The sequence below is a fragment of the Stylophora pistillata genome, chromosome 7, assembly GCF_964205215.1.
Source record: "Stylophora pistillata chromosome 7, jaStyPist1.2, whole genome shotgun sequence".
NCBI lineage: Eukaryota > Metazoa > Cnidaria > Anthozoa > Scleractinia > Pocilloporidae > Stylophora > Stylophora pistillata.
Genome location: NC_142525.1, coordinates 9,737,697 through 9,765,129, shown reverse-complemented (window position 1 = coordinate 9,765,129; position 27,433 = coordinate 9,737,697). Strand labels below are relative to the sequence as shown.

The following is a 27,433-nucleotide window of genomic DNA, read 5'->3' as shown; positions in this document are numbered from 1 at the left end:
CACGGGAATATCAGGCGCGATCGCGCTGTTGAATTTGTTTTTCACGAAATTGCCACGTACGTTATAAAGAATATAAATTTTGCTGGGATGTACAAGCAGCAAAGGAAACGAATCGGCAAAGGGGGGAAAAGATAATGTTTTAAAAATATATCATGTGAAGGAGATTAACTCAGATCGCAAAATAGAATATGAAAAGAAATTGAGGTTAAATTGTCCAAGATGATCACGCTGTGACAAAGACCCTTGGCGCTGGCTTCGTCTTGAGAGATAAATCAACGAGATTTTTCGCTCCACACTTCTATATTGACTAAATTATTTGAATTTAACGCTGATGACAAACTAAGCGAACGGAGGATGGAATGTTGTCCGTTATCAGTCTTTCAAAGTAATAAATTTCTTACAAAACACTTAATTGCGAGTAATTAGCGAACTATGATGATGGGAGTTTTAATTATTTATGTGTTATGTATAACATATTGCTATTTCACGAAAAGCAAAAAATTCTTGCGACAGCACTGTGAAATTTATAAAATTTGTAAGGGGCGATTACTGTAAAATCAAAATTGTTATTTTATCTTTCCTATGAAATATCACACGCGAAACAAAGACAGCTCTCTCCATTGCAAGAAGAGGAATGGATTTTAATGAAGCGGAAGAAGAAACAGAAAACAAAAACACCGAAAAACACTTGATAAGCAAGGATACAAACGAAAGCGATAGCGAGGAATACGACACAGACCTTGAGGAGAACTTTGCGGAGGAAAAAGATTTCTATAAAACACAAGAGGAAATTTACTTCCAAACGTGCCAAAAATTGGAAATTGCACCAGTTTCGAGATTTTTAAGGGAGCTCTGTTCCGAATCAGTGGATCTGCAGCACTATGGTATCGGAGATAAGGGTGTTATTGCATTTTCATCGGCGCTGGCACGAAACATAACAGTAAAGAAAGTAAACCTTGCTGACAACAGTATATCCACTATCGGAGCTGAAGCTTTGGCACTGATGCTTAAGGACAATTGCTTTATCACACAGCTTGATGTATCGCAAAATCGAATCGGACCCAGAGGCATCGAGTTTTTTGGTGAAATGTTGAATGAAAATGATAGTCTCGTCAGTCTAGCATTGGGAAGCTGCGGCTTGCAAGAAAGAGATATTCCAAAACTTCTCCAAGCTGATAGCATTCGCCTCAGAATTCTGAATCTGAGCGGCAACGAACTGAGAGACGAGGGCGCTATCTTGCTGGGGTCGTTCTTGATTTCTAACAGCACGCTTGAGATTTTGGACCTCAGCTGGAATGCGATTCACCTACGAGGTGTTGCCGCTATAGCGAAAGGGCTCAAAACGAACACAGTCTTGCAGCAACTTGATATCTCTCGTAACACCATTTCTAACGAAGGAGCAACTGAAATTGGTGAGGTTCTCGCCGTCAACAGGTCGTTGCTTATTATAGACATTAGTAACTGTGGGTTTAACGAGATAGGTGCCGAGGCAATATCTGAGGGTCTGTCTTTCAATAAAAGCCTTCAAACGCTGAAAATTGGAAGAAATCTGTTCCATGATTATGGTGTTCAGAAACTCCTAAAAGAAATTCGTAACAACACTTCAAGTGCGTTGATGCACTTAGACATGGAAGACACCACACTGGACCAGAAATGCGTCCAAGAACTTCAGTCACTGATCCATGAGCGACCGGGGTTTACCTGTCAATGGGGGACGGTCGTTAAAGGTGGAGGCACTGTGGTTGAAATGCCAGCATCCCTCAGGAAAAACGTTCCTAAGACTCCCCTTGTGGTGCAGAAGTTTTTGTCTTTTTGTGTTAGCAAACGAGGTTGGAGGCTGATCGATCTCTTCAGGATTATCACCAGGAACGATTTCAGCGCGCTTCGAATGACTGTAGATAGAGAGAGGTTTGTGGAAGGCCTTGAAAAGCTTGGCGTTCATCTTAAGAGAGTGCAACTCGATGAGTTGTTTGACATTCTCGATGTAGATGAGGATGGCGTAGTTAGGTTTCAAGAGTTTGTGGCTATGAAACAACAGAAAAAAAACAATGGAAACTAAAATTTTATCTTTGCAGAAGCTCTTCACTGCCAAAATTTTTAGCCGGAAATGTCGGAAAAGAAAATGAATTTTCTTACTGCCTTCTTACATTGTTTCAGTGGAACAGTCAGAGCAGAGTAACAAAAAATTGGCAGCGAATTGTTGAAACTAGATAAAACAAAAATAATGAAAGTTTTCGAAAGATATCTTTAAGAATGAAATCTCTACATAAAAATTTTTTCTTTGGTTCAAAATGCCTCTTTTCCTAAGCATTCCACTGACCACATGAATAAATATGTTCGAAATTCGAAACATTATCAGGTTTTGAAGTTTTATGTAAACAGAAATTTGAGTCATTAAACTTTTCTTTAACCACTGTGGCCCAAATAATACAAACGTATCTTTTTCGAGACTGAAATGAAATGAGTTTGTAACTTACTTATCAGATTCTCAGTTGTAAAACAAATTGTTCTACATTTGAAAAAGGTTTCCTATGTAATGATAAATTCCAATATTGTAGGATATTTTACGCAAGGAAAGTTCCGGAAACCTTGTTTTTTTATCACAAGGATTTTTTTTTTGCTTGTGTATTCTATTTTGAACACAGTTGTATTCACCTCTCATTATCTTAGAAACTGAGACAAAGTGAATTATTTAACAGCATTGCTTAAAACCTTTTGTCTAAAAAAGATCCCACGTAGAGAAATGCTGCAAGTCTAAAGTAATTTTTTCTATGTCTGTATAATCATTGAACACATAGTCCTTAATCCAATAATTGAAAGAAGTCTCTGACAAGTATTTTGTTTTTCAGTGGTGAGTAACTCAGCAAGCCTCAGGCTAATTTGTTTTCAATTAACATGGTGTTTTTCCAATCGAAGTCTACGGACACTTTCATAATAAACTCTGCTACTAGAAGCCCTGTGACTAAGTAATTTGTCAACGTCTCTTAGTAAACCTATGTTGCACAGTTGACTAGCTAGATTAAAAACAGAACCAAAGGAGACTGATAATATATATTTGACTGGATTTCTAGTGCTGGGGCCTTTTCGAGGAAAACCTACATGTTGCAAAGTATCTAAAATACATTTGTTGTCTCAAGGGTAGAATCTATACCTTTTTCTCAGCATGGAAGCAGGAAAACAACAAAGCCAAGGTTAGTGTGCAGAACAAAATATTTGTAAAAAACACCCTTAAGAAGACTAGACTGTTGAGGAGTGAATTCAGTGATCATTGTTTTAAGTGGACGAATCAAATACTAAGCTTACAGAGGAATGATCGTGCCAAAGGAGCCCTGTAATAATAGACAAAATCCCATAACCTTTCTATGAACTAAACCTCGAAGCATTTGCTTGCAACTATGGAAGAAGACGAGTTTTTCGACACAGACTTGGAAGACGAAAGTCCTGACGGAGAAAACGAAGAGAAGGACTTCGCCAGCCTCTCACGTTCAACACGGGAAGTTTATCTTGATGCCTGCAAGAGTAATAACATTGTGCCCGTGTCTAAATTTCTAAAGCAGTGTGGGGCGAATGACATCGAATTAAACTATTATGGCGTTGGAGATTCCGGCACACGAGCTGTAAGTGCAGCATTAGAAGGATGTTTAAATGTAAGAACTTTAAATCTCCATGACAACGGTATCGGCGACAAGGGAATGATCTACATCGCAAGAATGTTGAAGAGAAACCCTTTTATCACCAAAGTCGATTTGTCTGGAAATCACATCGGCCAGGGAGCTGCTGACGAGCTTGGAGACATGCTCCTTCAGAACAACACACTGAAAGAACTCAACGTCAGCAAGTGCAACTTGCAAGGGAAAAGGATTGGCGTGTTTTGCAATTCTTTAAGATTAGATGCACCTTTGACCTACTTGAATTTATCATACAACGACATTGGTGATAAAGGAGCCACCTTTCTGGGTTCAGCCATCAAAGTCAATGCGGTTCTTGATACATTGGACGTGAGTTGGAATAGCATTCGCGTAAAAGGGGCCCGAGCTTTGGCTGAGGGTTTGAAGTGCAATACTCGCCTTAGGGAAGTGAACATTGCTTGGAATGGTCTTCTAGACGATAGCACTGCTGCTATACAAGAGGCACTGTCGTGTAACCAGACGCTCAAGGTCCTGGATATTGGAAGTAACTGCATTACTAACAAAGGTGTTGCGGCCATAGCCAAATTTTTGAAGACAAACAAAAGCTTGGAGGTTCTGAAAACTGGACGAAATCCTTTCCAAAGTTACGGCGCTCGCGTTCTGTTGAGGGCTATTCAAAAGAACCCATCCAGCGCTTTGAAAGAACTACAACTCGATGATATCGTGTTTGATAAGGAGTGTGCACGTGAACTCGAAGTTCTCCTTGAGAGAACGCCACTGTTCACCTGTTCCTGGGATATCAGTATAACAGGAGAGCGACTCTCAGATCAAACCAAGCGACCCGAGATCCTGGACGTGTACTTAGCCTTCGTACGTACGAAAGGGCTTCGTTTGATCGACCTGTTCAAAATTTTGTCGAAAGACCGCGATGGTCTCAAGCTCAGTAAAGAGGATTTCGTTGTGGGAATGAAAAAACTGAACGCACCAATGCATGACGTCCATATACGAGAGCTCTTCGATAAAATGGACTCCAACGGCAATGGCGTGATCGTTTTTCAGGAATTTGTTCTTTGGACGCGGGAAAGATATCAACCTCAAGGGGCGGCAGCCCAAGAGGAAAGTGGTCGCCGCTAGCCACAAAGAAGGCCGCGGTACCTTGAACTTGTTATAATCATTAATCTCTTTCCTGTGTACATAAGATTAATGTTACTTACAATACCTAGAAAACTTTCTTTCTTTTGATGAAACGATCACAGTGATGAACTATTGATGAAAAGGAAAAATATAGAATGGTTCTGTAAGACATTCAAATTAAGTATCGAGTGGATACCCTTTAAAAGTTAGCTTGGACTTGCCTGGATGTAATTTCCAAACTGCTTCCTGGTTCTCACAAAGGAAGAACAAAACAGTCAACCAACTGTTCGCAGACGACATTTAAAGTAACGAAATATCTTTTGTACCTTGCATTCAAATTCGGTCATGTGTTTGAGTGGTACGGAAAAGCTCCTGTATCTTCAGTATACTTACCTTATTCGATGGTTCAACATACATCACGCACGGATATTTTGCGAGTTGCTCGGTATTTTGAATAAGCAAACCTACGCAATAATTCCTCTGGCCTTATTTGAGCAACGTACCAATCGAGAGACGAAAACAACACAAACGAAACAATCTAAGTGTTTTTTAGGATAATTAAAAATATGATTGGCTCAAAAGTTGGTTGCCAAAAAAGTTATGCCTACAAAAGGAAAAACAAAGATTTGGTTATTTCAGTGCTGGTATTTTATTGGTTCGCTTTCTGTCCGTTTATTTTTCCTGTCCTACAGAATAATAACGTGGCATATTTTGCGTGTTCCTCTGCCCAAACATGGTGAAATAGCGTACTAATGGAATAATAAGTTCATTTAACACCACCTCCCAGATTAAAGTGCACCTAAACCCAAAATTTTTTTCGCTTAACGAAATAAGCTTATCTTTTGGAGTATTTCTGTGCAAAAATTTTTTAATTTGCTCAAATCTTTAATTTTCTATGCCCAGTCAAAATAAGGAAAATCGGCCGCCATCTTGCCCCACGACCGAGTTTAAAGAAGAATGGCTCTAGCGGGTAATGTGACGTCAAATCGAGAACACGAAAGTCTGCATCTCACACATTTTCACTTGTTTGGGAAGATTGTCGTCGATATTATTCGAAATATGCCGACTAGGTGTGTTGTATGAAGAATGTATGAAGCGCGATACCCTCTTGCAAATTTCGCACGTTGCTACATCCTTCTACAACACACTTAGTCGGCATATTTTCGGACAATTATCGACTACAACCTTCCCAAACAAGTGAAAATGTGTGAAATGCAGACTTTCGTGTTCTCGATTTAACGTCACATTACCCACTAGAGCCATTCCTCTTTAAACTCGGTCGTGGGGCAAGATGGCGGCCGATTTTCCGTATTTTGACTGGGCACAGAAAATTGAAAATTTGAGCAAGTAAAAAAATTTTTGCGCAGAAATACTCAAAAAAGTAAGCTTACTTCGTTAAGCGAAAAAAATTTTTTGGGTTTAGGTGCACTTTAAGTTACATTCAACAACAAGGAAATCGAGGATGGCCTGTTATTTTTACATTTAATAACTAGTTACACGTTCGTCTCTCTTTGCACTTCCGATGCTTCTGATAGCGATATTTCATATCTTTGTAAACGTTGACTGTCTTCATCAGTGGAGATTATTTCAACATTGGAAGAAACTTTGTGCCACCAACGATTCTTGTTCAGCCGCTGCGCACGCTCTACGTCGTAATCAGCTGCAAGGTTGCTTTCGGGCGCAATCGTTCCATTCCTTGCGTTCTCGGAGTCGTGCTTCACATCCGATTGTGAGGTGAATTTTACAGGGGGAATGGGAGGCAATGGCTTTAAGGACTCCAAGATGTCTGGATATGTATCCTCCATTTCACTGGCCGGCGACCGTCTGGAAGGTGAACTGTCAGGAGACAGCGAAATAGTCACAGATTCGGGTTTCGCAATTGGGGGCGTGAGCGAGGCACGTAAGCCTTTGCTTCCTGGGGCTTCCCCTATGTTGGGGTCAGTTACCAAAATATCTGTCTCGAAAAACTTCATTTCAAATCTCTCGCCTTGACTCTCCACAATTCCGCTGGTCGGGCTCTCGATTTTAGTCTCCACCTCAGCTGACGGGTTTGATGTTTTCCTTTCTGATGTCACAGCCCGCAATTTTTCAAAGCGCCTTCGGGGCCCTCTTCCTGTGGACACTTTTCCAGGCCTTACTGTGGCACCCCGTTGGTGTGCAAAAGGGTCCTGGCCTGTCTTAGTATCCACGAGATCCTTGTCATTGTGACTGTCTTGCTCTTCAACTGTTTCCTGTTTACGTAGAAGCCACTTTTTCCTCTTTTCTTTCCCGCTGCGAACATCGCCAAGAGATGAAGCCGAAGATCCTCGATCATCATCAAAGCTTGGGGCTGGTGAAAATGAGACAGTCTTTTTAGCTTTCAAACTGACAGAGCGTGTAATTGGTGGCGGGCGTTTCGCGTCCTTAGAATCAGTTGCTGGTTCCTGCGGCGCGCTAGAGGAGCGCTCTCTGCCTAGAGGGGGAGCCTGCAGCACCAGCGGCTTCTTCTCTTCCTTCTGCACGTCTTCTTCTTCGCCTTCCTCGATATCTTGAAAGCCTGCCGCTGGGCGCTTCTGTTTGATGAAGGACAGTTCCTCAAGGAAGCGGGTGATGAGAGCATTACGGGAGCTCACGACCAGAGGTGGCCGTGATATCTTGGTCAGCACTCTCTGTTTAAGAACACGTTCAGTTTTGTTTTTGGGACGGAGATGAGAGACCTACACACATAAATGTAAAAGACGATGAGTCAGATGAGCAAGTGATGATAAACCTGCGGGAGTATGGGGCCAGTAAAAAGTAAATAGCACAAAATCCAATTTACATCGTACTGACTTCTATTTACGACCATCAATAAGGACTCGGATATGAAACTCTCATTAATAACCAAACATACAAACCATACCTTTGTTCTAATGAGCGGGCAAATCAACAAGAAGAGTGGAGTCCGGTATGACACACAGAAATTCATGAAGTCCCAAAAACCTACATTAGCTAAAAACAAAAAAGAAGGACTTCCGTTAAGCGGCGTGCAGGCTCAGCAAGTTACACGAAGCTAATATACCGCCCACGTCGTGCGAAGCTAGGTACACCGAGTGGCTAAATTTACAAGTAAATTCCCGAGTGGAGAAAACCATATCTCTTTAAATTACGTAAAGGTAATCTTGTGAATCATGTATTTCCTCGAATCAGCGCCCACACTCCATTGCGCACCCTCCCCTGACCTCCCAAGAGAAAGCAAAGCAATATCAATAAGAAATATCAACAATCTATATCAAACAAGCGCCCCCATCGAATTAAGCCCCCCTCCCCCCCCCCCCCTCCCCTGCCTTCTCCACTTCCTCTAAGGGTAGGAATACAAATGACTATAAATATTTCAAAATCAAAAAGTAGCGAGATGAAACATGACGTTTCGGCGTGGATACGTCACCCTTATCAGTTGTAAATTATTGTAAGTTCAGCGAAGTTAGATAAGGAAAGGAAAGTGTGAAACTAGATTACAATAAAATGAGATGGAGTAACAATAGTAATAATAATAATAATAATAATAATAATAATAATAATAACAATAATAATAATAAAAGCATTTATATAGCGGTAAGCTCGACTAGTTCTCGGTAGCGCATTACAAAATTATAGACTAATTAACATGGCAATTAAATCATAAAAAATCGTAAATTAAAAAGCGTCTTTGAACAAGTATGTTTTAAGGTTCTTCTTGAAAATTACAACAGATTCAGATGTTTTCATGGAATATGGTAAATCTTTCCAAAGCTTGGGACCGGCAATGGAGAACGCACGGTCACCATAGTTCTTTCTAAATGTTCTTGGAACCATCATGAGCATTTGTGAGTAAAACAAAAGAATATACATAATTAGATAAACAGTCTCGCTGGAATGGAGTCGCCGAAACGTCATGTTTTAACTCCCGCTACTATTTATCATGAAATTTTTTTCTAAATCCTTCATTATCAGAAATACAAAAAAAAACCTATTTCTATTGCCACTTTATTAACGACGGAATCAGTACAGTTTAATAATTTCTTAAATAGGCGCCCCAGCCGCCTCTTTCCTTTATAAACGCCCTTCTTATTAGCCAAAATTTTAAATATGTGGACGGGCACTTATTCGAGGAAATACGGTATACCCCAGAAATCTTTTTCTGTGGAGAGCAATCCAATGAGAGAACTTTAAGGAGAGCGCAAGGACTAATTTTTTTTTTTAAAAAATCTGGAGGATCAAAGTTTGTTTGTTATCAAAAGTTTCAGATATGATGCGAATTCTTACTTATCTGCCCCGCCACAATAGTTTCCATAGCCTGATATATCCTGTACCATTCAGTCGCCAGACGATCCTCGCAGCAAACCATGAGCACCTTCAGTCCTAAAAATTCAAAGTTAGATAGAATATTTGTAAAAACCATGGTTTCACAGTAATACTGCATTCAGCCACGGAAAAGAAAGGAAACGAATAACATTTCTCCTTTAAATAGCGGGATTAATTTACTAATTCAGGTTAATTCTTGTGAGCCTTTCACGAGATTTTTGACGAGCTGTCATATTCAGTTTTCCGACCAAAGTTTACAAGTATTATTACACGTTCTGAGAAGAAGAGCCTTGTTGAGGATTTTCCAAAAAATAAAAAAAAAAAAGTCTTGAAAACTAAACGAAACGATCGGGCCTGGGCCCGAATGTTCAAAGGGTGGATGATGGATAAATCGATATCCAGCGGATAAGTGTTAAGAATATGTACTGCAGCGAGGAGATTTATCCAGTGGCCCGCCTGTTATCCACCCTTCGAACAGGCGGGGATAAGTAAACTTACGTGACGTTCCGCTCTAAGTTCTCTACATGCTTTAAGATTCGATCTCTACATAGTGTACTAAAACCATGAAAACTAGTTTGCACATTACCGTATTTTTAAAAGAATTCTAAGCAACAATTTATATTCTAGAAATCATGCTCAGAGAGACAGTTTCTTACCGAGATAAGCAGCAGAGTACAAACTTTCTGAAATCTCCTCCGATGATGTCTTGGATTCGTGAGGCGTTGCAAACGTCAGAGACCGTGGAAGTTCCAGGTCTTCATCGACAAATGATAGCCGCACAGGACCCATCCCGGGGGTGGATGGGTTCTTCGTAGCCACCGTTAACAGGAAACAACTCAGTGCATAGGAGACGTCTTCTAGTGACGCCTTTGGAGCATCTGAGAAATAAGCACAAGTCAAGTAACTCGTCAAATGTAGCCCAAATCTTACCTTCCCAAACATCCTGTTTGAATGAATGAATAAATCGAAATTTAAGTATAAGTTCAAGAACTCGACTTTTATCGCTCTAAATGACTTCTACAACAGTATTACTTCAGATTTCATTGTATTCAATATTATATTATACTCGACCCCAAAGCCTCAACTCTCTATTTGTAGGCTCGTTTAAAATTCCTACGGAGACGCTTTATTCACATGGCACATTACCAATATCTCATAAATTGTTTGTTTCTAATGGAAGCAATTCGGCGGCACCAAATAAAAATCCTCTCTTTTACTGTCTTACCTGAACGTCCGGACCCTAGTCTGATACATATCGGTAATATCAGGCGCACAAAGACCTTTTCTGTTCTGCTGGCTCCACCCAAATTAATCGAGTTTCCACACAGCTCTCTCAACGAACAATGCTCTTGCATTACGTGCATCAGACGCGACGCTAGTTTGATGACAGTGTCCGCGAAAAAAGTGGGCGGAGACAAAATTGGCGCGAATGGTAGATTGGCGGCGACGGATACGGCGGCTGTGGCGCGTTCTTGGAGAATGAGACTGGTGCAGATGTTTACCAGAGTCTAAAGGAGGGATACACAAGTTTGTTTTTCGAAAGCGAGAGGCACAAACTCGTTGTGAAACACTGAGGCGAAGGGCAGAATCGTTTGCATCTATAAGACTGTGCCTTAATAACAAAGTGGTGAACTTGTGGCGGGTAAAGGCAATGCACTGGGATATAAATCAGGCTTGTGCTTTAAAAATAAAATAATAAAAAAAAAAAAAACTTCTGGCATAGAGTAAAGAGAAAAAGACGCGGCGAGAAAAGTGAATGCCGGTACGTTAAAAATCATGAAATTGTCTAACAAAGTGTACGTCACACATTTTACCTTCAAATACGGGGAGTTTGCTATCGATGGCCTTTTACAAAGCGTCAAATAAAGTCCTGTAAAAGGTAATGGAGAGGGAATTTAAACAAATTGTTAACGGCATGGTTCCCAACTGTTACAGCCTCCCTAATTAGGAAATCTTGGTTTGAAATCTGGACAGATATAACATTCGAATGAGCTGGTGAACAATCAAAGAATCGACGGCAACTGCTCCTAAAGTTGAAGCAGAGTAATTATAAGTAACTTTACCTTTAAGATAAACCTCCAGAGATTTCCAGTCGATGTACCTCTGCAAAATTAAGAAAACCATTATGTGAAATAGAAGCATCTCCTTATGAAAATATCATTCAGAGTGAGCGGTTCTCACCATGAGGTCAGGCTTGTTGACTAGCTTCTCGAACATTTTGTCTACTCTCTTGAGGATGAGCAACATGGAAGCTTCCAGGGCTTCTGGAGAACCTTTCAAAAGCGGTAAGGCATCCATCATGTACCTGAAATGTCCCAAGTAAATTAAGAATAAAATAAAAGCAAACAACGAAATTTCCGTGGGATTTAAAATTCATCCCTGGACAGCAGATCTCAATTGAAAAAGTGCAAATTGCGAAGATTTAGGACAGACCTGCCGAACAACAATACACGTTCGCAATGGCAGGACCTTACCGTTTCACTCCAAGACACGACAAGGTCACGTGGTCGTAAACTGCCAACTTCAGCAACGAGTAGACAATCTGTGCGAGGGTCTGAAACGAGAGAAAACCCAAAAGGGAATAATCAAATTAAAGTTTTCTAAAAGAAATTTGATTTTAGTAAACACATTGTCATTTACAATAATCTCCAAAAAGACAGAGGTATTACAGAAAACATTTTGTCAGTCTGATTCAATCTAAGTTTATCAGTGAATCAGATAACTTTCTATCTATATACTTTTCTTTGATATCGGTCTATGAAATCATATTGAGCGCGCTTCTCTAGGTTGTTGTAAGTTGAAACAGTTTGCTCTTGACAAATGACCTTGTAACTGACGTCGTCGTGGAACAGATAAAAAATGTCTTGTCATCTTTGATAAAATCGCGATTAAAATTGCTTTCGCAATCACTTAAATCAACTGCCTCTAAATGTTAAAAAAAATAAGTAACTTGTACATGCAAAAATGTACCAGAATCGTCCAGCGACAGATCAGTTTCAAACTTACATTAACACTGATGCTGTCCAGTAGTTCAGGGACAGTGTATCTTGGTGGCAGTGAAGCTGCCTCCAGCTCCTCAAGCCGTGGCGCACAAATTCGGATAAAGTCTGACACCAGTATTAACAGTGCATCTCTTGGCTTCCGGTACTCCTCTAATGCCTGCATTACCTCATCTTTCTCCTCCTGAGCCCGTAGTCTTTCCAGAAATGGACGCCTCCCTGAAAAAAAAAAAAAAAAAAAAAATTAACCAAAAAAAAAAAAAAAAAAAAAAAAACATGCGTGAAGGGAAAGTGATAATAAGGCTGGGTCAAGTGTGTTTTGAAAAATAGTCTCGATCTTGTGCTGGCCATTTGGATAATTTGATAAATGATCAGTTATTGTTTTCACCGATGTATTTTTGAAATAGTAGTATTTTAACGAGACGTTGTTGCGCTTAATGACACGTGCGAATTTATAACGTGCAGCAATCATAATAGTTTGGCCGTTTCTCTCAGGAGAGAGATTTAATATGATAAATGGTAGACGATAACGATAAAGAGATTAAAAAAAGAATCTGTGTACGAAAGCCATGCGCTTTCCCTATTCTCAAAAGACAAGTGAATCAGCAGACGGGCCTAAGAGTAGCATAGACACTGAATGAGTGAACGAATTACGTTCACAAGGTGATTTCACTTCCTGTAAAATAACAGGTAAACGATGCGTGCTTTTGTGGCAAACTCGGAATAATAGGATTGCGACAACATTGATCAGAACTAATCTTATTAATCAACTAAAGTTTCTCTGTCCCTGATATCACATCAGCAAGAATTTAGAGTAAACATTGACAGGGCCATATGGTGCACATAAACGAATGTTTTGTTATCTCGGGAACTTGTGGTTTGAAAGAGACGAAAGACATTTTTCTCTATTGCTTTACCAAGCTCAAAGCTTACCATATTTATTATTCTGTTTAAAAAACTAACGCTATCGACATTGCCAATCAAAGCGGTATGCAGGAAGCGTGGCCAATGAACTTCGTAATTGGCCTTGCTCACGCAGAATCCGAATGTTGGAGGTTCGAAGAAGGCCAAATACTCTTGACAACAATGTAGCGAAAGCCAAGAGTAGTTGACACTATAACTGACCGAATTACTAGTTAAGCTTGTTATTCTAGCGCAGTTTACAACACAAATTGACCAAACGGACACCCTATGTCGGCTGTCAATAGCGAGGGTCTGCAGGTTTGATTGTGATCTGAATAAAATTATGTAGTTTTAAATCATCGCAAAGCATTGAACGTAAGTAAGTTAAAGAGTGTTTCTAAAATATTTAGAAAATGCATATCAGTGAGGATGAAAAAAACTTTGAAATGTATAAACAAGCAATAAATACGGGAATAACCGACGTTTTGGTGTCATAGTAATAATAATGTCAAGGTAAGTAGGAAAAAAATTCATTATTACGTTACAAGAATTTCCTCCTTAGTAAATCACCTACTTGTGTCTGTATACCTCAACGAAATACAAAATATATCGAGCAAATAGATGAAATCAATGCATCTTATACGAAAAAGCGTTCACTTGAATAAGTCAAAAGAATCGGCTTTAAGATTGCTGCTGCTCACAAAAAAATATCACAAGGGAAAGAAAAATGACAGTAAAAAGTAAAAGAACTTAACGATCGATCATCAGATACTCGCTGAATCAATCAGCAGCACACAGATTCTAATTTAATCTTTCGATCCAAATGTTTTTTAATGTAAGGAAAACAATAAAGTTTGCACATGGGCTTGTCATCTTTGACTGGATAAAATTAAAAAGAAACATATCCCCTCCAAGATAGAAAGGTATCTGACAAAGTAGGAGAGTACTACGACAATTTTCGATACCCTTAAACTGAAACAAACCTCATTACAGATATCTATGAGCTATTCAAATTCGTAATGTAATTTAGCAGATGTTTTTCCCATCACTTAAATTGCAAGAAAAGTGATTTTTAAAGTCTCATGTATTTTTTTTTTTTTGGTCAAAGGTGTCAGGGGAAGTTCCTTCCAGTGGAGAGCACCTCTCCTAAAAGTTCTCATCATAATTGCCTTTTGTATTGTTCACTTCAAATTTCCGATTTGCGACTTTACTTAATGACATCAATGACCCAAAAAGGCCAAAGAACTGAAAACAATAGCAACTTTTCCCTTAAATGTTTGCGAGGTTACAATTCAATTTCGCAAATTAAGCCCCGATTTTGTAACGTATTGGCCAAGGGCCGCAATATCACAATGACAGCCCTTGCTTTATTTCTCCAATACATTCACAGATAGATGAATGTCACCAGACAAACAGCTTGTGTTTAAGAGGATATTGGAAACAGGAAAAGCTTCTGTCTCAATTTAAGCTTATATATACAAATGAAACATAAACATCTGTTGCATAAGTTGCGCACTAGGCTCTCCAGGATGGTGTGATCAGTAATGCAAAGGGCCTACAGGTCTGTTAAAAATCCACTAAGAAGTATTTCAACGAGGGGAAAGATCCTCCACTACATAGTATCAGTTTTGGTAAATCAAGAAAACAAATCGGCTGAGACTGCCAAAATATGCAAAGGATGACAAATATCACGGAAACACTCTCTTAAGGTGATCAGGAATTTCAAAATTTCTCACTCCGGAAAAATTATGAACTACCATTGTCGGCCGGAAAGATTTAATACCTTTAAGAAACCTTGAATAAAAAAAAAAAAAAAAAAAAAAGCTGAGCTTAACAGGACCTGATATTGATCAAATGAAGATTGATCTCCAAGTTTCGAAAAGCTCATTAACAAAATTTACACTGAATCGAAATCACAAGAGTACCGATGAAAAGCGTTGAATATAGAGTCGCACCGGTTGTAACAAAGTACTTTGGCCAAGTCATAGCGAAAAGGAAAGACAGTCCTTCTCACCATTAACCACTTGTTACCGTAAGAGGAACATCTCCCGACTGCCTCGTTTGCATGTCATTAAGCAGGTTCGCCGCTTACAAGAGGTAATTACTATGCAAATTACCACCGTGAGACAATTGATCGAGTTGCAATTCTGATATTGAGCGGACACACACTTGACACTATAAATCTTGAAATGACATAATTGTCAGCAAAAACCGGATACAAATTAAATCGAACTCCTTGATCTTGACCAAATCGTCTTAAAATAGCTCAAAAGCGACAAAAAAAAAAAAAAACCGGGTTAAAAGAACAGCGACCCTAAACTGACAAATAAAATTTACATACGTAAGGGTACAAGCATCAATATTACGATAACTCAAGTGATCGTCCTTGAAATGACGCCCTCAAAAACATCATCAGTTTTTGCTCAATTGTGGTTTGATCGCGTTCCGTTTTGCAGTAATATGTTTACCGAGGGATTAGTTTTCGTGATCACCGTTATAGTCCTCTACTGCACAATTCAGAGCTGGGTAAACAAGACAATGAACTATCCTCCTGGTCCTGCTGCTCTACCGATCATTGGAAACCTCTATAACTTAGGAACTGTTCCACTCCACAATCTGACCAAACTCAGCCAAAAATACGGTAACGTCTTTCAGATCTTCTTAGGAAGTCAACGAGCGGTTGTTGTCAGTGATATCACCACTGCAAAAACTGCCCTATTAAGAAACGTCAATGACTTTGCAGGCAGACCTAGTATGCATTCAGGTGATATCTACTCCCATAACGGGAACGCAATCAGCTTCGGAAATTTCTCTCCCGCCTGGAAACTGCAAAAGAAGATTGCACATGGAGCTCTCAAGCTGTGCAGTGCTGGATTGGAGAAACTAGAGAAGATTATTTGCAGAGAGATCGAAGAAGTGTTTCGGCAGTTTGATCTCAATGATGGGAAACTGCACAATCCAAGCCAGAGTATTAGTTTAGGAGTTCTCAACATAACTTGCGCGTTGACCTTCGGTTCAAGATACAGCGACTGCGATCCAGAGTTTAGCACCGTTGTCGAACTGAACGACACCTTTGCGGAGACACTAGGTCTTGGAAATTTAGTGGACATATTCCCTGCATTAAAACACTTGCCATTCGACTCATACAACATCCGGCGACTGAAGGAGTCAGTTCAAGAAAGAGATAGGATCCTTCTTAAGAAGTATAAGGAACAACTGGAGACATACGAGCCAGGCAAAATCAGAGGTTTTACAGACGCACTTATCAAAGTCATGAAAGAAAAGGAACAAGACGACAATAAGATCAACTCCCTAATTTCAGAAGACCACGTGCTCATGAGCATGGCCGACATGTTTGCTGCCGGATCAGAGTCAATAACCTCCACAATTCTCTGGGTGCTGCTTCTCCTGAACAACCACCCCGGGGTCCAGGAGAAGATGCATCGCGAGCTTGACGAAGTGATTGGCCGTGAGCGTCTCCCAAGTCTCACGGACAAGAAGAACCTCCCTTACGTGGAAGCGACCTTGGCCGAGGTACTACGTCTTAGGCCACCGGCCCCTCTAGGGGTCCCCCATAAGGCACTGGTGGATACCACCTTAAACGGATACAATATTCCTAAGGACACCACATTGATAGTCAATTTATGGGCCATACACCATGATCCTAAGTACTGGGAGAGCCCCACCAGGTTTGACCCCGACAGGTTCCTGGACAAGAATGGTAATGTAGTGAATCCTGCATCTCTAAGCTATCTGCCGTTCTCGGCTGGCAGGCGAGTGTGCCTGGGTGAGTTGATGGCAAAAGCAGAGTTGTTCCTCTTTGTCTCTCAGCTATTACACCAGTTCAAGATTGAAAACCCACCCAACTATCCCTTCCCCTCCCTTGAGGGGACCATTGGCATGGGACTGAAGCCCAAACCATACACGGTTTGCATCAAACGGCGATTCTAGACTAGAAAAAAAATGAAAGGGTCCGGTGGCACAGTGAGTTTTATCATAATAAAAAAGTTCTTGGATAATGCTTAATCAAAACATCAAAGTTGCAGCTCCGCAAACTTGCTTTACACTCTTACTTCTAAAGAACCCTCTTTTGTGATCACATATTTAATTCTGGAGTTGTTTCAAACTTCAACATTCCTGTATAGGTAATGAGCTCGGAATGAAAGAGGGCAAAAAACCTCGAAAAGAAAAAGATTTAATCCGAGATGTCAACTTCTAAGAATCATCTTTTAGTTCGCAAAATTGTGGCGTTAAAACGTACTGTTCCTTGCGTATGCAAGGATTCCAAATTTTAATACTTGAATCTGGTAGCATCTGTAATACAATAAACATTCCGATTAATCAATCTATGACAAAACCTACGGGGGTAGCCATGTTTAGTACCACTGTAACAAATAAAATGAAATGAAAAATAGTCTACATGGACCTCACTCTCTCATAGTGAATCAAACAGAAACAGAACATGGCATTTCTGAATAAAATCTTTAACAATAGCAAATGGCCTCAAAACCAAAGATGCGATTCGCATGGCCGAGCTCGTTATCTAGCACTTTCGTTGTGTGTTTCTGATACTTATTTTGTTCTACTAAGTCTCCTTTCTCTTTCCTTTTCCTCGTCAAGAAATGTGATCGCTTTTCCACCATCGTCGTTTAATGAAATTTTTAAATTTTAATGCATGCCTGGTTAAAAGCAAGGCGCGCGATGGCATTGCATAACAAACTGATGAAGTGGATGTAAAGAGTTATAGATATCAAATTAACCGAAGCTTGCGTGTTGTTGAAGCCGGAAGACTCACCTAACTGTAATCAGTTTTTCTACTTAATAAAAATCTCGTTATGTCCACAAAAATGAAGTGAATTCTTCTCACAGACAAGTGATTAAGGGATCAAATAGGTTCAGTGACAAGGCTCGTTTCTTAGTCGCTTCAGTTCGAATGTAAACAAAGCTGGGGTTTCGCAAAGTCTGGGGAAGTAATTTTCGCTGAGGAACCTTCTGAAGTCGAGGGATTCTAAACATGGTAAGAAAGTAAACAAAAGAGAAAATATTTCCACTTTAAGGCTACAAATACGGAACGTTTTTTACGCTTTAATTCGATTGGCGTGACGCGTTTGTTAGGGCGTGCGTGTCCAACTGCGGAAATAGGGTCAACTGAGCTAGGCTTAAGAAGCCAAGATGTTTTCAGAATATTAAATCAACCACCTTACGCCAGAGGGCTTGAAAACTGTCAACAAAACATCACATAAACACGAAAGCAAAACATGTAGTTCGTCGCAACGAGTGAATAACGATACAAATACAAATCGAATTCTCCACTTCTTTAGGTAACAAAGCGGGAAGTAACAGTGTAAAACTTAGACAAAATTTTCAGCTCAAATTATACAGCGGTAGAAGTCCTGAAAATATCCGTGACGCCGAGAAGCGTCGAGACATGCCGAATGTCCTCAAAAACATTTTTCATGTTGTACCACATAGATCGCATTATCCTCAAAGACTAGAAAGTTGTTTAGACAGGAGTCTAAACAGACTACAAGGGCTCTTAATAGAAGCTTCTTAAAATGGAGAGCATTTATCAACAAAACTTATCTCCCCCTGTGGTGTCCCCCAGGGATCAGTCCTTGGACCTCTTCTATTTTTACTTTACATAAATGACATTCACCTTTGTTCTGATAAACTAAAATTTTATCTCTTTGCGGATGATACTAATATACTTTATGCTGATAAGAATCTTAAGGCGATCGAGCTAACGGTTAATGTAGAGTTGAATAACGTACATGACTGGTTAACTACAAATAGGTTGACATTGAATACAAAAAAATCAAATTTCTTAATTTTTCGTCCTCATCAGAAAAAAATGCATTTTTCTCCACAAATAGGTATTTTAGATTGTGAGACAAACCGAAGAGTTAGTTTAGAGCAAAAAAGTTATATCAAATATCTAGGCGTTTTAATTGATCAAAATTTGTCATGGAAAAACCATGTTGACTCTGTTATCGTAAAAATAAGTAAAACAATAGGGATGATTGCAAAGCTGAGGTACTTCGTTCCCTCTACTATCCTTGTAAATATTTACAATTCATTAATTCTACCTTATATAACTTATGGACTCCTTGCCTGGGGCAATGCGTCAAATGCTTATTTAAACAAGATTTTAGTTCTTCAAAAGCGAGTTTTGCGCTTAATCTATTTCACCGATCGAAGAGAGCATGCCATCCCTTTATTTGCCAAAGCAAAAATTCTGCCTGTTACGTTCCTATATTATGAAGCCGTAAGTAAACTTATGTTTGACGTGCACAACCAGAGGGCTCCCATTAATATTTTGAAACTATTTACTAAAACATCTCATATTCATACCTACAATACTCGATCATCCAAATCGCAGCTCTTTAGTACAAAGTACTCTAGACTTAACCTACAAAAAAAGGCTTTCTCGCGTGTTGGTGTCAAAATTTGGAATAAGATACCGAAAGAATTCAAAACGTTATCAAAACATTCCTTTAATAAACAAATTAAAACGTCTTTATTTCAGATACTAGATAATGAAGATTCTTATCTTGATGTTGAAAAGATCTCCTCTAAACTTAAGGACTGCATAATTAAAACAAATTGATCCGATTGCTTTCAGTACTAATGTATTTGCTTCTATACTTTATTGAACAACTATTGATGTATTTGCCAGCTATGCTTCTTTTTATAATTTAACAATATCTAATTATTTAGTTTTTAATTTTCTTTATATATTGTAAATAATGTTTGTTGATGATTGACCCGCCTCGAATAGCAAATTTGCTATCTGCGGGTCAACATAATCTAAATTATTTTGTAAGAAAAAGAAAAATAAAGTGTGTGTAAAGTGTGTGTGTGTTTTCTGTTGGCAAAAAATTGCTAACTGCCACCAACTTACGTAAATAAATGATACTAAAAATACATTTTTAACGCAAGAAAGCATAACCTGCACACTTAGAAACGAAGTCATTCAAATTATGGAATGCATCCGTTTCTCTGTATCACAAAGAGAAAATGTCTCTATGGAGAGAAAGCTGGCGTGCCTATTTAAGGCTCCAGACCCTCAGCAATGAACGTGAGAAAACAGTACAGCTACAAATTTTCGAAGCGTCAATTAAAGTAAATGAATTCTGCTATATTTGAGTGAGACCGCTAGAAACGAATATTGACAATCTTGTGCGCAATTTACAAAACCTATTCTAAAGCGGCCCTCAGCAAAAACTCTTCCAGTGTCCGCGTATACAAGTTGCATTGTCGTAAACCATTTCATAACCCTTCGAGCCTTCAAACTAAACATGATAATTAAGGGAGCAATACTTTTTTGCATTCAAGACGAATTTGGCTTCATCTGGACAATAGGCGTCAAAAGGGTTTAATGAAGGATAATTGTCATCTGCGTAGCTATAGTCCATCAAGAAAATGTATTTTAGTTCTCCGAGTTTCGGAAACTTCGAGCTTTAAGACAACCGTATTATATTCAGGTAAGATGACACTTGAAATATCAAAATTATATCTCTTAAATTAACCTAAAGCGATTGTATAAGGGTCGTTGATGACTTCAGTTGGTACTTGCTATTGAAACAAAAGTTGCTATGCCCATACCCTTCGCGATAAAGAGACAACTTTAAGCTTACCCAACTCCCCCTCGTCAGCTGCGCTGGGTGCTTCTGTACTGCTGATGCTTCCATGACCAAACATCAGTGACGTGGTTGAAGCCAGATCAGGGAATATACCTGACTTATCAGAGAATGCCTTGTAGCTCTGAAAGTGCACAAACAACCTGGGAAAAGGAGAAAAATGAACATACTAAATAGGGTTTAACGAAATACCACGGTGATGAAGAAACTAGGGGTATGGCTACAAGCATTTCATCGGGTTTCCCAAACGATTCGCTGACATCTGATCATAAAAATCCCTGCTAAAGATGGGTTGGGTTACAGAAAAATATCATAGCCAAGGACACAATACCATCAGCAGGCCAGTTGCTCATACCCAATACCCAGACAATTTAATCCTGAGTCCAACGCTGATAATTTGGCCAAATCGTCTTTCAAGGCGAACAACATGCTAGTAAATCTTACTCCACTAACTGCCATACCTTGTCAGCACTTCTGAACTCTTAATCAGAACGTTCATGGAAGTGACAAGAGATGTGAGTCCTGTCAGCTCCGCTTTCAGTTTCTCTTCACTATCAGGCGCACTGCTATCTGTTCTGAGGTAATTCAAGTAGTGAGGTAAAATGGCAGACAGTACCACCTGCAATAAAAAATTTGCTTTTTTTCACTAAATGGTTGAGGAGAGGTTCTGATTTCGGGACAATCTTATAAGAGTAGTTTGTTTGTTTGTTTTTTTTTTTTAGCTAGAGGTAAGCTCAGCTCACCAGCCAAAAGTCCCATGCTACCAGAGCTTCCATAGATATCTGCAACACGAGTCGAGTAGACGTACCTTCGGCTTGTAAGAGATGCTGGTCCATTTAACTGTAGGGTTACCTTGGCAACGAGAGGCAGACGCAAGCTCAGCGCCTTTTGCACGTTACAAGCGTTTAGAAATCAACCTATTAGACTGGTACTGTAGGGTGCAATTTAAACGCGTGTTGTAAAGCCAGAACCAAGGTTATCACAACAACCAGTTACAGTCTGTGGAACCTCGAATTAACGAACCTTTATATAACGAAGTCCGCGGTGTGACGAACGATACTCAAGTTTCAGCCGGCTAAAGTTACACTAAAATGTACGCCACAGAATCTCGATATAACGAACCCTCGATATCACGAACCAATTTCCCCAGTCCCTTGGCACTTCGTTTAATCGAGGTTTCACTGTAGAAGAAACGAGTAATCGCAGGAAGCAAACGGGAACGCAAAAAAAAAACAAAACAAAACAAAAAAAAAAACAGGCAAATAGCTTGAGGCGGGAAAAAAAAGCATACGACCAGGTTTTCTAGACAAATCATTCGGCGAGGTAAAGCAACATCAAAGCAATTACGAATTACTTTCGAGTCGCAATTCAAAATTGCTGTATCCGCCATAAACAAATGATTAAGAAAAAAAAAACATACCACCATTTGAACGGCTCTCTCTGATTCCGGCGCGAAATTCACCACGGTTACGCACAGGCGGACTGCAGTGTCAATTTGACTCACACCAGGAGGGTCATTTGACGATTCGTAACATGAATCCTGCGACAAAAAAGCTAAAGATGACTAAGGATCATCGTCTGGATAGCAAGCAATCTGGTAAGGAGAGCTAAAATTGTCCCAAGTCTGATGTGCGTGGATGGGAAACATGAAAACTGAGTTAATGAAACGAAACTGAAATTGACACGCGATTCGTAACATGAATCCTACCACAAAAAATGGAAAAAAAAAGAAAATATTAGGAAAGGTAAAGATAACTTCTGATCATCGGCTGGGTGACAAGCGTTCTGGTAAAAAGAGCGAAATTTGATGTGTTTGGATGCGAAAAGAGAAAACTGGGCTTTGCCTAAATGTAGGGTGGCAGGTCAAAGGAGAAATATCAGGGAACAAAATATCGTGGAAGAACAGGCTATTCCATTGCCATGATCTTCGAACAATCAACACTCCATATAACGGCTGAACCTTCCAAGGACTGAAAAAAAATTAACTGAAAGGGAGACTCGTAACAATTTAGTTTGAGGTCTCTCACCATTGGTTTCAGTGGCTTCTCGGCTCGCACCAGGTCTAACACCTCAAGACTGTCAGGTGACGGTTTGTCTAATGACGTCAGCAGATTAAACAGACATTTGGGTGGGATCTGGTTTGGAGGACACGAAAATGTTACATATAAAGATCAAGGCTCATGAAAGTCACAATTAAAAGTGACTTCGAGAAAATTTTTTGTTCCTTGAAAACCATCAAATTTTCTTCGCGGGCATTAACATTTACCTCTTTCAACGTTCTGAGATTCTAAGATAAGACAGCTTGGTGTTCAATAATATGCTTCATAGTTCCGTGAAACTTACTTTGCCCGATAGATCCTCGGCATCTGATTCCTCTTCATTTCCATCGGGCCTCGTCTCTATAAGAAGTATTGGTGCTACACTAGCAAAGAGCTGCGATGAAGAAGATAAGGAAAAATGATAGGTCCTCTCTCTCAATATTGCTAGAGCAACCTTTAAAAGATTAAGTAATAATTCCTCTAAATATGCGCCACACTTATGAAAAAACACCTTATGTTAAGACACCTATGACAACAACGAGAATTCAAGAAATCAAGTTCCACAGGATCCGACCATACACTAATTTAAAAAAAGAGAGTTGTGTTGACTCGCAAGGAAATTTTCAAAAACGAGTGGGGGAGTGGGTCGAGTTCGCCGAGCAAGTTAGTCTGGGATCGTTACTCAGGACACAAATCTGTAGCGAACAAAGATTTGTGTCCCGAGTAACGATCCCAGACAAGCTTGCGCGGCGAACTCGACCCACTCCCCCAATCGTTTTTGAAATGGGGAATAGCTTTGTGTACGCAGTAGATTTACAAGCACGAATGTAGAGTATAGAACTTATGCTGATGTCTAGCGAGACTTTTGCTATGACTCACCTGAAGCAGACATGGCTTTTGGTGCAAAATGTAGAACTGCTTCATCGCAAACTAAAAATGATAAAAACCAAAGGTATCCCTTAAATAGATTGAGGAATTAACGTTATTTACAAGTATGATATAACATGAAGACTATCTTTTCTTAAGGAGTTGGCGGATGGATAAGGTGCTCATGAAAGATTGCGGTAGGGAAGTGCAGTATGTTTCCTTACACCTTTACATTACCAATCGAATTTAAAATCTTATATACCTTCTTACCAATCAGAACTTGTGTATGCCAACACACATGAGAAACTATTACCCAATCTTGTTCGTAAATGATTAAATCTAAACCAAATGTCGAACCAAGAGGGCTTAAAGCCATACCCTTTAACTTTGGTCATATCTGTATGACCCTCCCAAATAAGGCTTCTCTCCTTCCCGGATGATCCTAAAGATGATGGTTTTTTTTAATTGTTGGAAGAAGAGATAGCAGCAATTTATCACCAACCTCAATAGCAGTAGTGACCACTTTATTAGACTGGTGATGTGAATAGACTTGAAGAAGAGAAGGAAAGATGTGCTGATACCTAAAAATTAAAAATAATAATTAATTAATTAATTAATAATATGATTAATTAATCAACTACAATTAAAGATAATGAAATCAACGCCAAGAGAAGACTTGGCCTTGTACAGGTTATTACCACATACTCCAAACAAGGCGTATACTTAACAATTATTCCACTAGCGCTTGTTGGATATGAGATGATAGATAGCCAACGAGGCGCTACGCGCCTCCGTGGCTATAATCATCTTATATCCAACAAGCGCGAGTGGAATAATTGTTTCATTAAATAAAAACGTCCCCAAGATATTGGACAAATCTTCTCGACTTTATTTTTGTAAGAAGAAACCGGATGTTACAATGTAGAGATATTAGATTATGGTATATTGGCTCATATACCATAACGGCTAAGCCAATAAAAAGTCTTGAATTGCGTTATCCAATGATCCAGTTTTTAATAATTCTTCTTAGATTATCAAATTTACCACAACGTCCTTCACGTGCTTCATTGGCACATGCTATCTTGAAACTGTTCAGTGTGTCTGAAATCGGTTTCCACAAAGCATAATGACACAGTTGTTCAAAAAAGTCTTCCAAAGTATCGATTCTAATGAAACGATTTGAAGCAAGATCGGGAGACCGAACACGAAAGGAAGGGGGGGGGGGGAGAGAAGGTGGGGAGAGGGTTGTCTCTCAAAACCTCCTCTCTACTTTGCCACTTACGGGAGGAAAACAGCAGAAGTGAGGACAGTCAGGAAAGGCCGAGGATGGATATTGCGATGCAATGGTAAAAATGGAACAAACTTACGAATCAACTTAACGGCCTGCTCCCAGTTGGCTTGTTAGCTCAATTGGTAGAGCGCTGCACTAGTATCGCAGAGGTCAGTGGTTCGAATCCCGTACAGGCCTGATTTTTTTCAGGTCTGATTTTCGCTATTGCTTAAATAGCGCTATCTACTGCGAGGATCGTACATCATATGTATTAATGTCCCAAGTTAAACAAACCAGGGAACAAAATAAGTCCTTACCCGTCACTAGCAAATATGTGGCTAAAGTGAACTGCAATGTTTATTAACGAAGACAAGCAAAGTCGCAGCATAGCACCGTCCTCGCAGTGGAGCAAAATGGCGCCATTGATGACGTTCATAAAGAGATTCAGGTCCGTAGAGCTCCACGGGAAATCCGTGTACATGGACTGGAAGAGTGATGTAATCAGCTGAAAAAAAGGAGCAATGCCTTGGTTAAGTTTTCAAATACAAAAGACTGCCAGTAATGGTGTGGGCTCGAAAGTCTTTTTTGATCCGAAAAACTTTTCAATGGCTTTTAAAGACTACAATGTAAATAATACAACTCTTACAATTCAGAACACATGTGAATTGTTACACTGTGCGTCAATGAGTATCCCAAGAACTATTCCTATCACCTCATATCAATGAACTCACTATATGCCTTACCTCGACCCAAACACTTTTGTGAATGACATCAAGAGCAGCAAGTTCCTGAAAGGAAAATAAGAAAACATTTGCTGTTATTGTCTCAGCAGAAAGTGCCATCGACAAAAACATTAATGCTACTTGGAAATTTCTATGCTACGCTGTTTCCGTAAATTTCCAACTCAATTGCAATCTTTTTAACGTTTCCTGAGCCAAAAAAAAGGACTCGGCACCGTTGTGGTCCTCTCTAAACAATTTATGTGGCCAAAACGGTTAAGGTTACGAGATAATTTTTCATACCAAGTTTTACCGACTCGATTAGTAAGTTGGTGAGGTCTCGAAATTCTCACAATGCGTCCTACCACCCAGACGAGTACAATGTTAATTAATTAATAATTAATTTTTTTAATTTTTTTTAAATTAATAATTAATTAATAATTAATTAATTAATTAATTAATTAATTAATACCAGGAACCGTCTTGGAATCCTAACGAAGAGTTCGCGGTAAGGGAGAGGGGGGTAAGTTTGCATGGACCAGCATCCCATAGGGGAGGGGAGTATACACCCGGTCGCTTAATGTAACAAAAACCGTGATAAGTCCTAGACGTATGGGCCACTTGGCTCGTTGCACCTACGGTTGTACTCCTAACAAAAGTTATTGTCTTCAAAGTCCATTAGAGTAGACTTACAAATAGATTAGACTTTAAAATAACATATGTTCTTACTGATCCCTTAGTGCCACCAGCATAAAGCGAAAAATCACACTCAAGAGCTTTCCGGGGAAACGAGATCTGACGACTGAACTCTCCGTGAAGAAAAGAGATGTGTTTCTGTTGAAAAAAGAAAAGCAAAAACCAAGAGCCAGTGTTTTAACACTGCATCTAAAAACACATCCCCTCCTACTTAATCACCTGGTATTGGTTTGATATTCCCTCCCTCTTTTTAAATTAAAAGCAAAAATACAACGTATCCCCTTTCAGCGCAATTGTTATGTTGTGAGGAAGTAAGAATTATGTTTTAAGAATGTGTACCATTATTATCCAAACTGCACTTAGTAGAGTAAAAATAAGGCGTGAGTCGAGTACAAATATCCTGCGGTATCGTTCGTTTGGTTATTCTGTACTGTGAAAAAACCTGTTTCACCGGTCGACTGTGCGCGCTACGCTTCTTCATATGCCTCGCTTTTCCCACTTGAAATAAAGCAGTAGGGTAATAAGTAACTTATAAAACGTGTTGGTATGCAGTATCGTTCAGTACTTTTACGAGTTGCGTCGTTGTTTGAGTCGCCTGCGGAACTCGTAAAAATACTCTGCAATACTTTACACAAAAACATCTAATAAGATATATTTAATGTAAATGAGAGTGGCTGGAAAAAGAACGGAGGGGATGAGTAGGGAAAACTGGGAACGAGTGTTCGATGTTTCAGTGGTTCATTCTTATAAAAATATCTGTTCCGCAAGGTTTCCAAATTTTTTTTTTTTTTTTTATTTTATCAAAAGCTGTAATTACAAAGTCGTTACCTGATTGGGTAAAGCGTTAAGTATAGATGATGTCAGGAGGACTCGTCCAATCTCGGCGATCTTGTTTGTAAACGCCTACGACAGAGAAGAAACAGGAGTCTTGGTAGTATGCAAGTATACAGTGAAAAAGACGAATGGTGACAGGGAAGAAATTAGATTGCATCAAAGAAATATTCTGAGACAGATGTCGAAAAAGGCAGTAGTTACTGGGAGGATTTAACTCTTATACTTTGTGATTTTGTGGTCGGATTCTTTACCGAATGAACTGCGAAGAGCTCTCCAGCAAACGAGGCCATGTTCTAGTTTCAAATCTGTGGGGAGCGGATAATTTAACGGATGTAAAACATTCTAAAACTTACGCCGGATTTAAAAGAAATAGAATGAAGGTTAACATTTACCAGGATGTG

General features: G+C 39.5%; 4 protein-coding genes across 5 annotated transcripts in view; 3 read left to right on the top strand and 1 right to left on the bottom strand.

Annotated features, from left to right (window-relative positions):
* Window positions 1-470: 470 nt before the first annotated feature.
* LOC148726539 (uncharacterized) lies at window positions 471-3,050 on the top strand. The gene has a single exon (XM_088728067.1). It carries the CDS (start codon window positions 635-637, stop codon window positions 2,057-2,059), a length of 1,425 nt encoding a protein of 474 aa, XP_088584193.1. The 5' UTR covers window positions 471-634; the 3' UTR covers window positions 2,060-3,050.
* A 52-nt stretch (window positions 3,051-3,102) lies between these two features.
* On the top strand, window positions 3,103-4,888 carry LOC111325512 (uncharacterized). Its single transcript, XM_022929338.2, has one exon. It carries the CDS (start codon window positions 3,396-3,398, stop codon window positions 4,761-4,763), a length of 1,368 nt encoding a protein of 455 aa, XP_022785073.2. The 5' UTR covers window positions 3,103-3,395; the 3' UTR covers window positions 4,764-4,888.
* A 500-nt stretch (window positions 4,889-5,388) lies between these two features.
* The window catches only part of LOC111325495 (protein unc-80 homolog), a 49,137-nt gene continuing 27,092 nt past the window's right edge, over window positions 5,389-27,433 (bottom strand). For both annotated transcript variants that reach the window (XM_088728053.1, XM_088728054.1), the window contains 21 exons: window positions 27,027-27,101; window positions 26,232-26,336; window positions 25,527-25,571; window positions 25,101-25,288; window positions 24,016-24,094; window positions 23,526-23,576; window positions 22,951-23,040; window positions 22,635-22,742; window positions 22,028-22,147; window positions 21,069-21,226; window positions 20,605-20,750; window positions 12,072-12,283; window positions 11,540-11,619; window positions 11,247-11,370; window positions 11,129-11,168; window positions 10,880-10,935; window positions 10,291-10,573; window positions 9,722-9,943; window positions 9,027-9,122; window positions 7,645-7,733; window positions 5,389-7,459 (listed from right to left, as the gene is read on the bottom strand). In XM_088728053.1, coding sequence (XP_088584179.1) covers window positions 6,257-7,459; window positions 7,645-7,733; window positions 9,027-9,122; window positions 9,722-9,943; window positions 10,291-10,573; window positions 10,880-10,935; window positions 11,129-11,168; window positions 11,247-11,370; window positions 11,540-11,619; window positions 12,072-12,283; window positions 20,605-20,750; window positions 21,069-21,226; window positions 22,028-22,147; window positions 22,635-22,742; window positions 22,951-23,040; window positions 23,526-23,576; window positions 24,016-24,094; window positions 25,101-25,288; window positions 25,527-25,571; window positions 26,232-26,336; window positions 27,027-27,101 — 3,570 coding nt within the window. In that variant the 3' untranslated portion in view covers window positions 5,389-6,256. The remainder of the gene's footprint in view (window positions 7,460-7,644; window positions 7,734-9,026; window positions 9,123-9,721; window positions 9,944-10,290; window positions 10,574-10,879; window positions 10,936-11,128; window positions 11,169-11,246; window positions 11,371-11,539; window positions 11,620-12,071; window positions 12,284-20,604; window positions 20,751-21,068; window positions 21,227-22,027; window positions 22,148-22,634; window positions 22,743-22,950; window positions 23,041-23,525; window positions 23,577-24,015; window positions 24,095-25,100; window positions 25,289-25,526; window positions 25,572-26,231; window positions 26,337-27,026; window positions 27,102-27,433) is intronic.
* Window positions 15,314-17,815, top strand: LOC111325496 (steroid 17-alpha-hydroxylase/17,20 lyase). The gene has a single exon (XM_022929320.2). It carries the CDS (start codon window positions 15,359-15,361, stop codon window positions 16,916-16,918), a length of 1,560 nt encoding a protein of 519 aa, XP_022785055.2. The 5' UTR covers window positions 15,314-15,358; the 3' UTR covers window positions 16,919-17,815.

Coding starts and splice junctions, on each gene's coding strand:
- LOC148726539 (XM_088728067.1), top strand. CDS start 635: ATGGATTTTAATGAAGCGGAAGAAGAAACAGAAAACAAAAACACCGAA.
- LOC111325512 (XM_022929338.2), top strand. CDS start 3,396: ATGGAAGAAGACGAGTTTTTCGACACAGACTTGGAAGACGAAAGTCCT.
- LOC111325496 (XM_022929320.2), top strand. CDS start 15,359: ATGACGCCCTCAAAAACATCATCAGTTTTTGCTCAATTGTGGTTTGAT.